The sequence below is a fragment of the Pelodiscus sinensis genome, chromosome 1, assembly GCF_049634645.1.
Source record: "Pelodiscus sinensis isolate JC-2024 chromosome 1, ASM4963464v1, whole genome shotgun sequence".
NCBI lineage: Eukaryota > Metazoa > Chordata > Testudines > Trionychidae > Pelodiscus > Pelodiscus sinensis.
The window spans coordinates 127,559,371-127,573,865 of record NC_134711.1 but is presented as its reverse complement, the minus strand read 5'-3'; the positions used below and the strand labels follow the sequence as shown (position 1 = coordinate 127,573,865).

Genomic DNA, 14,495 nt, shown 5'->3' with positions numbered 1-14,495 from the left:
TCATTTTTTGATCTTTAGTTAAAAGATTTGGAGGACTGTTCCATCCAGAAAAATGTCCCGGGTAAGTATTTCTATAACAAATAGGTTTGAAAATGATCAGTATTAGAACATTCACATTTGCTTCACGTGTTTTGTTTTTCTGGGAAATGTTAACAAAATGCTATTGCGAAAGGGTTCTGTATTGCAACCAACACCCACACGGTGTAGTACATGACAAGTGACTCTGGGTTGCAAAATCTGATCAAAAAGCAATGATTTAGATCGGTATTTATTTGCTCCATGTTAGCACTTGTAGTTTATATTACCCCTAGTCAAAGCCGTGTATGTTCTGTTCAGAGTATGTTACAAGACCTGGTATCTCTAGAAACAGGGTAAGCCAGGAAAAGCCTCACACCACAGCTCTAACAGATATGAGAATTTCAAAAGAAAATTTAAATAGGGATTATTTAAAAACAAATTTCAGCTTGAAGATGACAGAGTAGGGAGATCAGCACAACAACATGCTTCTTTCCCTAACCCCCATACATAGGCTGAGAAAATGGTGTTAGGAGCAGATAAAGAGGGAGAGCCCCAGAATCACCTGTCAGTGTGAGACTGTCATTCCTATGAACAACAGACAGAACGGATCAGATATTACTCTCATAAATTATGGAGTGCCTCTGGAGTACCTCCACTGAAGTCAATGGAAGGGTTCCACCATGACGCTGTATAAGCAAGAAGCCACTCACAGCTCCTTATTTCCTCGAGGAAAATGGGAGCGGGGAGGCAGCCTAATTCTCCTCTTTAGGAGAAGTGATCAGAGGGAAAGCCTCATGCAGGCAGCACCTCTTTCATAACTTCTCAGATATGATGGGACCTGATTCTGAGCCTCTTCTGTCATAAAACAAGAATGAGGGATTGTTTGCTGCTATGAGACTGGGCCTACCCATAATGTGAGCCTCAATTAACTATGGAGGAGTGGCCCTTTTGGCTGATAAATGTCAAGGTTGAGTGTCGGGAGAGGCCCCTGTCAACAGCCCCAGAACAGCTGGGGAATGCTAACTGTTTAATCCCTTCTGTGAACTGCTGTACATTGCCCCTCTGTCACATGACTTAGCAGCACTTGCACGCCTTCACCACCATGCTCTGCACTGCAGCTCTCCCAACACCACACTAGTTCCACACTGACCACTCACAGTCTAGCCTGGCCTGCTTCCCAATGGTGATTGTCAGGTGGGGAGGCCATGTCAGCCCCTAGCTCTGCTAGACAGCGGGGTAATGGACAGCTCCGCACACAAACTCAGAAAAGTGCCCTACAGCATCCTGAAACCACTGCTAGTCATCTCCAGCCTGAATAACCACCAGGTCCCACCATTTTGTGCTCATGGACCAGTGGAGTTCACCAAAACCACATAGTACACAGATGTGTGCAGGGAATTCACCCCCTCATCCTCTATCATTCCAAGGGCTGGACGAAGCCTGCCGGGGCCTCTCTAGTACAAGATCTGCTTTTCACAGTTACTAAGTTACCTGTGTTCATGTGTGCCACGGCCACGCTGAAAGTTTTCAAAATGGCACCAGGGCACACATGGATAAAGCAAGTCTGACCCAGTACTTTCTTGGTCTCTGAGATAGTTGGGATTGGTCCTGCTTTTGGCAGGGGGCTGGACTTGATGACCTCTTGAGGTCTCTTCCAGCTCTGTGAGTCTATGATTCTATGAAGCCCATCGAACAAACACAAACAGTATCTCTAAACAGGCATAGTTAGAATGATTTAAAAATACAACTGTGCAACTTTTAAATATAGATATGATATGTAAACCAGGTATGTGAAATCTTTTTTCCCTTGCTTAAACTAAGGGCTATGACAAGAAAGTGTAATTTTATGAATTAACCATATCTCATAGATTTACTGCAGGGTGAAGGATCTCTTAGTAAGTTTTCTTTTGTTTACTTCAGCCGTCCTAGGTTCGCTGAACATTTCCTCTTATCTTTGGAGGATACACAAGGCACAAAGGATTCAGTGTAAGAGCTACCACCATATAACCCAGCTTTTCACATGAATGCTAAATCCCAGCCAAGAGGAAGTGTTTCCACACAAGGTTACTCAAAGTTGTTATGTGCTGTTCTTTCCCTGTGCAAAGAGATTTTAAAACAAAGTCAACAATGTGGGAAATTCCATGTGTACTGGGTGAGTGCAGAGAGGCGGGGGAAGGCATGTGGGGAGGTATATAAGTAAGCAGTGCTACACAGCAGCAATGAAACAGATCTCTTGGTGCTCCAGCTGTAAACCAGGTATGTGAAAACTTTTTTCCCTTGCTTAAACTAGCAGCATGAATAGATTGTGATTCCAGAGGATACTTAGGCATCTGAAAACTTTAGGATTTTTTTTCAAATAACTTTACAAATATTGATTTTACACTATACACACAAATCTTGAAATATTTCCATCAGTAATAATTAAACTATTTACAGACAGGAAATGCCAGAAAACAGCTGTTCGAGAACTTGTTAGACTCAAAATTCAGTGATAGAAACTTCTGAACTGGGTTTGTTACAAATGCACAAATCATGTCTGGTTTTCGGATATCTACTTTGTATATCTTGACATGTGACATTGACACACAGTGGTTTTTGCTGTTTTGTTGTAATCATGTTGGTACTGGGATGAGAGCCACGAGGTGAGGAAGGTCATGTCTTTCATTGGACCAAATATGGATAGTGAAAGAGACAACCTTTAGAACTCCAGGGAGCTCTTTTCCAGGTCTGTGGAGCAAAAAAAGAGCTGATCTCTTTCACCAACCAAAGTCGGTCCAAAATCCCCCCCAAAATATTACCTCACCCACCTTGTCTTTCTGTTTGTTTGGATGTACATTCTTACATAAATGGGTTTCAGCCAGGTAGGCAGATGCCACGTGATGTGACCACATTACCCACTCCTTTTGGGAGGGGGCACATGGGAGAGCTGCTCTCAGTCACACTCATTTATCTCCTGCACCCACACCCAGCTGCTTCCCATTGGGGCGCAGCAGAAGCCCTCCTGGCGCTAAGTAAGTGAAGACTCGGAGCCAGGGGAGCAGGAAGGATGCGACCTTCAGCTGCTGCTGTGGGAGCATAATTTAAAGGTTCCCTCCAACAACTTAACCATCATACCCACCTCCCCAGCTAGTAGCTCAGCCTTCCCCCTTGTCCTCAGTTCTCTGAGAAAGCAGCTATTCGTCCCCTACCTAACCTCACCATGCAGAGCTGAAGCAGCAGCAGAAGACCTCCCTTCCTCCCTACTCTGGCCAGTTATCTGATGCACATGCTATTGTTTACCTCTCCTGTCCTGGCCCCAGGCTGCATCCAGCTAGGGAGGGGAGGGAGACAGAGAGTGGGAGAGAGTTGGGCAGAAAGACCCTGGCTGAAAACTGGGTGAGGCTAATGTGTCCCAATGCAGTGCATGTCCCCCCATGTGTCACTTCTCTTCAGGGACGGGGGGGATGGGAGCAGGCAGGCTGCAGGGTTAGCTCAGTGCTGCTCACTTTGCATTTTGTGCAGCTAAATGTGTGCACCGTGCACCAGTCCTGCTGGCATAGCCAGGGGAAAGCCCTTTCCTGGACAAGTAGGGCTCTTGTGGGGGAAGGGGAACAAAAGGGATGGTGGACCCAGATCTGCTCTACACTAATCCATAACCAAATAGCAGGGCTGCTCCAAACCCCAGCCAGTCAGAACACAGAGAGAAGTTGCACACGCACACACACTCCTTTAACCCCCACCAACTTCAGCCACCCACCTCAGCCTTTTCCAGCACAGCCTGTCCCACTCACTCCCCACAGGCCTTCTACAGGGGGTCTCTGTCCTTTGGAAAATGGGGAGTCCCCCCTGGTCACCCACTCTGCTACTGCTTCCACCAGAGCAGAGGAGTTACCTGAGACAAGTGAGTGAGGGCCTCTGTCTTCCCTGACCCTGGCTGAGCTGGCTGCTGTGTCTCCCCTCCTGCTTAGCTGGCTGGCTCAAGGCAAGGTTACCTGGGACTATTCCACTCTCTCTCCCTCCTCCCCCCCAAGAGTATATCACTCTGAGTGGCAGCCCTCATCACCCATATCAAGGCCTGGCACTGCACATAGGCTCACATTTTATGTGTGGCCCTAAAGTTAAGCAACTGACAATGTCCAAAGACAAAACTTTCCCAAGCTCGGTCCTTCACAACCTCTTTGCTCCTTTCCCAGGCTCTGCTAATTTCTTCCTCACTTTGTTACAAACTGCTGCCTCCCTGGGTTTTCTCTACAGAGGCCCAGGTCCTCCCAAGCCACTAACCTCATGGCTGCTTCTTTGGAGTTCAGCTCTCAGGCCTTTTTTTCTGGAATTTCCTTCTCTCCAGCTGTCCTGTCCCTTCAGGGATAGTCTAAAGATACTAGCTCTTTCCTACAGGCACTTCTCTGGTTTCTTTCACATACAAAGAAAACTTCCATCTACCTGTCTCATGAGTCTGCTTTCCCCAGTGTCCTACCGTCCTTTCTTTATAGGAACCCCCTACTCTAGTTTTAACCAGTGGGATCCACTCCAGAGTCACCTGCCTTCCCTCCAGGTGCCAAACTATGGGCTAGTTGGGCTGTTCAGCTCATTTTAAAAATACCACTTGTAATGAGGAGTTTATAAAGCTGATCACTGGTGAATAGCTGCACAGGAAATTTAGAGAATATTTACGGTTTTTATACAAGGGCCTGGTCAGGATCCCCAATTGACAGAAGCAGTTTCAGGAGCCTGGGCCTGATGTTTTGATCATGTTCAAAATAGCGTATTTCCTCTAATATGACCGTAGCATGTCCTGTGTCCAGACACAAGGATGCTTCATCATGAGTAGATTGTGGGACAGTTCAGGCAATGTCTCCCAGATTTTTTAAACAGCCACCAACACTGAATTGCATTGGCTCAATTGTGTTACTTTGTATGACAGCCTGAGGTGGACTAAACCAACAGTTCTCCGTGCTCTGAAGGAACGGCATTTAGCAAGGTAGCAAAACACTAATGCCTGTAATATATTTAAAACACAAGAGAAATAGGAATTAAAACACACCAGAACTTTCCCCCATTGTTCGTCATTATGTCCCTTTACGCTTCCTAATAAACTCTCTTCCAGTTTCACGCTGTTTACACCTTTCGTTGTGTAAAGATTGTGACCATGTTCCCCACCAGCCCTTTCTCATCCCTCACCCCAGCTCTGTGTACTTAGCGCTTTTGAGCTTTCCTCAGCAGTCACTCGTTCAGCCCGTGGGGATTTTGGCAACACTTTTCTGAATTGCTGCTCCTGACTCCGATATCCTTCTGAATCTGAGGTGAACATGGTTCCAGACTGGCAGGCCAGAACTGTTTAGTAAGGGAGTTCCACCCTCTGCTGCGAGAGGTGCTGACTTTCCATATGCAGATCACTAATTGCCTCACTCTCCTCCCCAGGTATCTGTTGAAAGCCTTTCTACACAAAATGAGGAGCCTGTTTGTGTGTGTGCTCGCCTTAGTGCTGATGGCACAAGGTGAGTCCCCCGCCCGTAAAGGTTCTGCTGCTTCTTGCCACCCTTCGTGTTTTCCTAACGGACCCTTTTGTTCAGTGTGACGCATCAGAAGGGACGCGTTAGACAAAGGGAAGTTCTGCACTTACGGCAGGGCGTAGGGTAGAGATGCTGGGCCCCCAGCTACCACAGCTATGAACAGTAGTACAGGCAGGGCGACAGTGCTTAGGTGAGTCAAGTGCTCCACACACCTGAACTCTGGTTTGCATACACTGCTCTGCTCTCTGCTCCCCAAACCATGCCTCCTTCACCTATACTGCTACTTTTAGACACGATTGCCACCCTGGCTCTCTGCAGGGAAAGTCTCTGATAATGGGAAAAGACTCTTAGATGGGGAATGCTGTCGGGAAAGACTCCAGCAGCACAGAAGTGACAGAGCTTTTTCTCAGTGTCTCCCCCTGTCAAAGCCTTTCCCGGCTGCATCTTCCTATGCATACCCCACAGGCGGCCAGAAGTACAGACAAGCATAGGCAAGGTCAGAGAGTGACTGGCCTTGTCCTGTCACCAAATATACCTGTTTCCAGTGCTTGATTAAATAACCCCATTACCGTAGCATCGGATCACCTAACAATCCTTAGTGTTCTACTTTCACAACACCCACAGCAGGCAGGGCAATGCTATTATTCCCACAGTAGAGATGGGGAACTGAGGCCCAGTGTTGCTAAGTGACTTGCCTGAAGTCACACAGAAAGTCTGCGGCACACCAGGGAAATGAACCCACACCTCATCAAGCTCATCCCTACTGCAGGGCCACACTTCTGTTCCATCTACCCTGCCCCCACAAAGAAACACTGATGGGAAGGCCTGGCCTCTCCATCACTTGTGAGTGAAAAAAGGCCCTTGGCCATTTTCCTGCTCACCCTCTGTGTTTTGTCTCCATCAGCCGTTGTGTCTCTTGAGTGTTATCATTGCCCCAATGGAGGAAGATGCTTCACCACTCAGAAATGCAGGGATGACCAGGATCAATGTATTACCATGTTCTTCACTTTCAATGGTAAGAGGAGGATGGTGTCAGGGGAACAGGCTGATCAAAGATGTCTCAGAGTTATGTGATAATGCACATGTAATGGTTAATGCACATTCATACAGATGTAAACAGCCATGGCTTGTCAGGCCTAAGTCTTTGACCAAGCACCCCCGCCATGGGTGTGTGTGGGAAAAGCCCAAAAAGAATTGAGCGTCCACCACAACCCTACCCAATGTATCTAGCAGAGCTGCTGGTTAACTACTGTGGTACCACCAGAGGCATTAAGGTGTGAAGATGGGAAACAGAGACAAGTCAAAAAAGTATAAAAGGGAAGATCAATAGGGAGAAGTAGCAAGGAAATGGATAAGGAGGAAGGGAGGAAAAGAGGAACTGAGGAAGAGTGAGAAGAAATAAGAAAGTTGGAGAACCAGAAGGTGAAGAGGGAGTGGTGACCTCACCCAAGTATGCCCAGTCACAAAACCCCTGGAGTTATTCCATCTTCTTCTCTCTCTGTCTCTCAGCTAAATACGCTAAGCGATGCTCCTCCACCTATGAGTGTAACGTCATTAAGGCCATGGGAGGCTCTGCAGTGAAGGCCGTTTGCTGCGACACTAACAAGTGCAACCGATAGACCAGAATGGCTGTGCTCTCAAGACCAACTCCAGCAGGTGCTCCCTTCCCCCGGCAGTGTGACTAGACCTCCTCACGGAGGAGCTTTGCTGCCATCTCTCTGTCACACACACACACACACATTTTATTCTTATTTTAGAGAAGAATGCAAATTTGCTGTGGTTGTTTTTAAGAGCTGTACTTGAGACCCTACTGATAACACTAATAATAAAAGAAATTATAGTCTCATATCAGCTCGGTGGTTTTGCCTTTAGCTTCTTTTACTAACGTTTTCATATGACAGACTTTCCTGATTAACCCACAAAGGTGAGGGCTGGTAACGCTGGTTACAGACACACGGTGCAAGCTTCTCCCATACATCCCTCTGACAATTCTGGTATTTAAGCCTACATGCCAGTCCACCCCTGGATTCACTTGTACTGCTGCGCGCTCATCTCAATTCTTGTGCCACAGCATCTCCTGCTACTCAGTCTTCAATAACTTGCATACTCCCACCTCCCCAGAATTTGGCTTATTCCTTTCATTCCTGCTTTGCAGAACCCCCTGTTATTCCAGGTCTGGCCTCCTCACAACCCATGCACATCACAGGCTACCACACATAACCCACCCACTCAGGGAACAGCATTGAGACCTTTGACTGAGGAAGTGAAATCTTCAGATCTCAATTTCAAAAGAGAATCCATTTGTTCTAGTTCCAAATAACATGTGACCCATGCCCCATACTGCAGAGCAATGTGAATAATCCTCAAAGTCTCTGCCAACCTGACCTGGGGGAAATTCCTTCCTCACATTATATGGCAATACATTAGACTAGAAACATGTGGATGAGATTAACCATCCAGACACCTGGGAAAGAATTCTCTGTAGTAACTCAGAGCTCTCCCCATCTTGTGTCCCATTGCTGGCTGTTGGAGACACTTCCTAATAACAGTCCCACATGGACCTTCATCCTAATAGGCCATCTCAGACAATCACCTATAAAAATGTATCTTGCTGAGGTGAAAGCAAGATAGGAGTTTTGTGCCCACTGGGATTGTCCCAGAACTTCAATCTGACCATTAGAAACCTTTATCTGAACCTGCTCTGAGCCATCAAAAGCAGGTTACCTTCTGAGGGAGCATTAAGATGTTGTGACCTCATCTGGATGTCAGAAGTTTCAAGACATTACCTACTGATAAAACTGCTTATTCTATAGGGTCTGAATTGACTACCCACCAGGATGGACAGGTGATTGTGAAGAAGTTTAGTCCTGGGCATAGCCCAGCTCCTTTGAAATGTCACATTCAGTGAGAAGGTGAGGTCTCATAGTCTTAGCTGGATCTACATTTCATTCAGATTGAAGTGGGATCCCATTGGGACAGGAAGCTTTGGTCAGTTTTCATGGGAAAGGTGGACACTTTGGGGTCTCTCCTCCTTTTACATATCTCATCCCTTTGTGTCCCAGGGAGAAAAACCTTGGTATCAAATCCAAGGAAAGAGAAGAACCAGGTCTTTGCTCATTTTGGTGACCACTACATCTCAGATAGTCACAACTTTTGACTACCTTTTTATTGCGTTGAAGGAGCTGCACACCCAAGCAGACTAACAGCAAGCTGTGTTGGTGTAATACAAGAGGTGATATGGGCAGCACATGCAGCCTGAAGTAGAAAGAGGGCAAATAGGGAGCATTCCAGTACAGAGAAACAAGGGTTGTGGTAGACATGTGTCTGGTACATGTCATTCCATAACTGAGCTCTGAGGCTTTTACCTAGAGCCCTGCACACACACATACAAATACAACACAGAGCTGATTCCTTAACTAACAATATTTTGTGGGGTAGTAGATAATCCTCCAGGAATCAGGCCCATCCCATGAGAATCAGATCATTTACCCACCTAGCTGAACTGGAGCCTCCTACAGCCACATACTGCTCCACCTCCACAGCCTCTCACCAGGTTTCAATAACTAATGCTGAATGATCCTCAGAGGATTTGTAGAGATATTTAAATTCTGGCTGAATCCACTATGATCTGAGACCCCAGACCAAACAGGCCTTAACAAACAAACAAAAACCCAAACCAAAAAAACCTCCCACACACACAACTCACACTAATTAGGGCTAAATCCACTAGTAAAGCGTCACAGAAGAAGCATGTTCAGGAACCATGCACAAAGGCCTTACCTCAGGAACCAGTTCTGTACTCCTCAGCTCAACATTCTCCAAACAAAACCTCTGGGCCTGGCCAGCATTGTCTTTGGAAACAGGAGGGAAGGATCACCACCATCACTCAGTAGCTTCCCATCCCCATTCCCCTGCTGTTCAAATAGGTCAGGCCTAGGATGGAGTAAGGAGCATCCTTTCTTACAGCCAGGCTGTCCTGGGTATGAGCTCCTGGCTGACCCTTAAAGGCACGGGAAACTCTTTCATAGTCCTCAATCTGCCATTTAAAAAGTCTATCAACTGCTTTACTTGGAAACAAAAATCACAATAACTAATAGTGAAACATCTTTCCCGTGTTCAATAAACTACTGAAATAAGCCCTTTTCCGGAGAAATAAGAAATCCTCCGGAAAAGGGCTTATTTTCCGGAGAATCGCATCTAGACTGGCGCTTTTCTCCGGCTTATCTCCAAGCCGGAAAAAAGCGGCAGCCATGTAAATGCAAATGCCGCGTAGGATATTTAAATCCCCCGCGGATTTGCAATTCCGACTTGTCACATTAGCATCCCTTTTCCGGAAAGGGATGCCAATGTAGACGTAGCCTACCTGTAAGAAATATCAGTGTGAGGTGGAGTGCAGGGGGAGGGGGTTCAGGTGTGAGGAGGACACAGGAGTTATAGATGGGGATGGGGATGCAGGAGTCAAGGTTGGGGTATATGTGGAGGGGGCTCAGGGCAGAGGGCTGGGTAAGTGCAGGGGACAGGGTGCTGCAACTGCACTTACCCCAGTTGCTGAGTGTTTGGATTTTTTTCCTTTTTGCTGACTAGGGAGTGAAGCAAAGGGCACAGCCTGTGTCCTTCCTCCTCTGCCCTCCCCTGGGCATCTAGGAGCAACAGCAGGCTGTGAACTTTGCACTCACTCCCTTGCCAACAAAAAGGAAAAAAACCCCACTCAGCCACCAGGGTAAGTGTGGCTACAGGCCTCCTGGACAGCCCCTGAATTAGTGGTAGGAGTCATGTGGCTTGGGCAGTCCCAGACATCCACCTCCCCCATCACCCAGCCAGCTCCTCTAATCTGCCAGGATTATCCTTCCTTTGCACATTGCACAGAAAGCTGAATGTTTGATTTGCAACTGCAGAGGTTGTATTGACTTGTGTCTAACACCTGCTCTGTCCCATCTCCTGACCTAAAACACATGCAAACATGTCCGACATGCCTGGTTCTCCCCTGGGATCCTGCCCACAGAAAGGATAATGCTTTTTATGTTACCTCCGCAATGCCAGTTCTGCCCTGCTTTACACAACCAGTGGTGAAGCAATGAGACTGTCACTGGATTCTAAGTATGGAATTTTCAGGTGATACCATCATTTAATGATGTGATCATGTCTTTCCCCAGCACTTTGTGGGCTCTTCTGGCCGATAGCTCTGTGGAGAGGTCATGAAGGAGAATTATGAGAATTATATCTTGGGCTCAGATTTTGATTATTTTATTGGAGATTCTTAAGTCCCTCCTGTATGGGGCTTATGTAGTGGGAAGATCCCCTCGGTTTGATGGCTCAGGCCTGTTACTCTCCAGAATCTGTGTATAAGAAGCCATCCTCTCCCTCCTGTGCAGAGATCCAGTGCTAAAATTTAGTGATCAGGAAGAGTTGTCTGTGGATGCAGAAAACTCCTCATTGGTACTTGTGGTCTCGCCTATGGGCACATGCTGGTAGCCCAGAAATGGGACATAATGGCCCATTTCCCCAGTGCGGGTGGAGAATGAAGACTTGGAGAACACCACCCAGTACTTTGCTTTTCCAAAGTCTCTCTGGCAATAAGCTAACCTTGTTCCTGCTGCATGCTAATTTTCCTCTGCTGTCCCACATGGATAAATGAGCAGGTGCAGGGTCCTGTCTGGTGACTGTCTAATCATAAGAACATAAGAATATACTATCTCCAGGGACAACAGTAGTAGTGCAGGCTTCCTGCGGGATGGGGGGAAGTTCTGCAGCTGCGAGCCCGGTCCCAGAAGTGCACGGGCTGCTCTTCCCCCCCCCCCCCCAAAAAGCTGGTGCAATACCTAAAACTCTGGTCCATCACATGCTAGGTACTTTCTTCCCCTGCTATCTTCCTGTGCATGGCAGAAGGAGGGGAGAGGGAGTGGGAGTCTGGGACTGCTCCAGCTCTAACTGCTTGTGCAGCGCGTGCTGCTATGGGGAGCAGTGGAGCAAGGCATGCGCTGTCTGAGCAGTTGGAGCTGGTGTAGTCCTGTTGTGCTTAAAAGAAGCACTCGGGATCTTTTTCAGAGGGATAAGGCAACACGCCACTTTTATTGAACATATATATAGATTAATCAATACTTATCATATACATATGATATATATATATATATATATCACTCATGCACTCTCTCTTTCACACACACACAAGCACACTCCGTCTTGCTGTTGTTACCAACTAGTTGCTCTCCTTAACTTCACTGGCCAGGTGAGTTAGATGGGGGAGGGGTGGAGCCGGGCTTCTGCCAATCTGGATTGATGCTCGATGGTGACAAGACGAGACCTGGGGTCCTCTGCAAGACACCTCACTTTTATAGCAGCTTCCCTCTCATGCAAATCTATCCCAGATTCAAAATCTGGGTCTGTGTCCATTGGTCCTTTGTGCTGCTTCTCTCTGGGTGTTGTCCCGATGCTATTCAGAGAGGGTATTTTCCAAAGAAGGTGCTTGCTTCTAATCCCCAAGGCCATAAATATGTCTGCTCTTCTTTCTGGAGCCCACTTGACAAGTTTTATTGTCCTTGAGTCTGGCTTCCACCTCCTCTTCAACTGTTGTAGCTGTCTGGAGGTGCTTGGCTTCCAAGTCTTACTCATTCACACCTCATTCATTCAACAGGGCAATTGATTACAGAGTGGGGGGGAAGATCTTATTCTACGCCTAGCAAAAAGACATTTTTCTTCCACTTTAACTATATACAGTAAACTTCTGATAATCCGGCACCTTTAGGAACCAGGGGGTGCCAGAGTATCAGATATGCTGGACTACTGGAAGGGGGGGGTTATGAGGGGTCTGGGGTGGGGTGGGGGGATGCCACCCAAGACCCCTCATAGCCCCCCCTTCTGATAGTCCGGCTCTGCCCCTAGTCAGTTTCAGCAGCGGCTGAATCGGGGATACCTTGGACAGAGCAGCTGGGGTGCTGCTTGGTTGGTCCCACAGCTCCAAGGAGTGGCGCTACGGGGCCAACCTGGCAGCACCCTAGCTGCTCTGCTCCCGGCTTCCCCGATTCAGCTGCTGGTCAGTTTCAGCAGCAGCTGAATCGGGGAAGCCGGGCACAGAGGAGCTCCAATTGTCCGACTGCCTGCACTTCCGGCTTCCCAATGGCGCCAGACCATCAGGAGTGCCAGAGCATTGGATGCTGGACCAATGGAGTTTTACTGTACCCAGTTTTCTACACGTTTTCTATATAGGGTTCTAATACAAAATTACAAGGTTTTATGGATTCAGGTTCTAATACAAAGTTACAAGGTTGTATGGAATAATATACTTAATATATAGATTTATCCACAGTCTGGGACTTCCTCTCCCCACACTATCCTCCCTCCCCCACACAGGAAGGCAGCAGACATGTGACGGACCAGTGTTTCAGGTACTGCGCCGTTGTTTGGGGGATGGAGGAGCAGCCCATGCACTTCCTGGGCCTTGGTGTGCAGCTGCAGGATTGCCAGGTACCGGTGCCTCCCTCTTCCCTCCCCTCCCCCTACCCAGACCCCTACAAGTACCCTGTCCGCTGCCCCAGCACCCACTGGCACCCTGTACTCTGTCCCGGCACCCATTGGCACCCTGCCCCAGCACCCACCGGCACCTATTGACAACCTGCCTTGGCACCCATTGACATCCTGCCCCAGCACCCTGTCCCCTGCCCTCACCAGCACAGTTTGGGCCACATTAGTGAGGCTTGAGGGATTTGGAGGGGTTGTGTTTTTGTCTCTCACTTGTGTGGCCCCAAGTGACGTTTCTATAGGTCAGTGACCCCTGACTCAAAACAGGTTCCCCTCCCCTCGCATAAATAAAGACAATGCTGAAATCTTTTGTGTTTGACATAATATTGTATTTAAAAATGAAGCCTGGCCAACAAGCCCCCAGTTGGGGCCAAGCTCCCATCTGGCCACAGCATCATAACACTCCTGTACCCCCCATCCTGACCCCAAATCTGAGGCTGTCATACACTAGAACTCCCTGTCCTGAGCCTCTCACATCCCCAAACTCCTGCACCCCCACATCCTCAGTCTTCTGCCACACCACTCCTGCACCATCCACACACTGAAAATCTGTGTCCTAAGCCCAACATACTCCCAACCTCCCTGCCCTGAGCCCCTCACACATCCCAACCCAAACTTCTGCATCCTCACAGCCACAAGCCTGTAGCTTGCTCAGCACCCCAACCCTCCACCTGAGCCCAACACTCACCAGCCTGGAGCCCCCTTCCTGAGCCAGCATCCCCTTCTTCACATCCTCCTGCATCCAAATTCCCTCCCAGAGCTTGCACCTCTCACCCTTTCCCACACCTACACCCCTCATTCCCACCCCAGAGCCCTCACTTCCCATCTCAACTTAGTGAGGGTACAGCTAGACTGCAGGAGTTTATCTGGCAAACACACTCTTTTGCCAGCCTCAGTATTCCTAGATCCAACAGAAGGGGTTTTCCCAACATTTGGCCCCGTCTAGATGGAAAAATCTTTTCCAACAGAAGGATTGAAAAAAAGTGGCAGTGTAGCCATACCCTGAGAGTGTCTAAGGGCAATCCATAGGTAAAGCTGGAAGTAAAATCTGTGATTCAATCTGGCCCCAGTAAAGTTGACTGAGATCTCTGCCCCCGTTATGTTAATTTTTAATAAATCTTTGAATATTGGGGACATTCAGAGGCCTGGAAGAGTGATAGGGTCAAAGCATCCAATGCATCAGGGAAGGGCAGACAAATAACCAGTGGCAAATTTTTAAAGTGCTTGTACAGAAATGCTAGGAGTCTGACTAATAAGATGGGTGAACTAGAGTACTTCGTACTAAATGAGGCGATAGACATAATAGGCATCACTGAAACCTGGTGGAATGAGGAAAATCTGTGGGACACAATCATACCGGGATAAAAAATATATAGAAAGGATAGAGCAGGCCAGGTGGGTGGTGGAGTGGCACTGTATGTGAAAGATAATGTAGAATCAAATGAAATAAAAATATTCAGTGAATCAATATGT

The 14,495-nt window shown here is 47.7% G+C and overlaps 1 protein-coding gene across 1 annotated transcript; it reads left to right on the top strand.

Annotated features, from left to right (window-relative positions):
* The first annotated feature begins 2,194 nt into the window (after nucleotides 1–2,194).
* On the top strand, nucleotides 2,195–7,358 carry LOC142818810 (CD59A glycoprotein-like). The gene is made up of 4 exons (XM_075900823.1): nucleotides 2,195–2,274; nucleotides 5,416–5,492; nucleotides 6,412–6,522; nucleotides 7,017–7,358. Exons 2-4 carry the CDS (start codon nucleotides 5,444–5,446, stop codon nucleotides 7,124–7,126), a joined length of 270 nt encoding a protein of 89 aa, XP_075756938.1. The 5' UTR covers nucleotides 2,195–2,274; nucleotides 5,416–5,443; the 3' UTR covers nucleotides 7,127–7,358.
* Nucleotides 7,359–14,495: the final 7,137 nt, after the last annotated feature.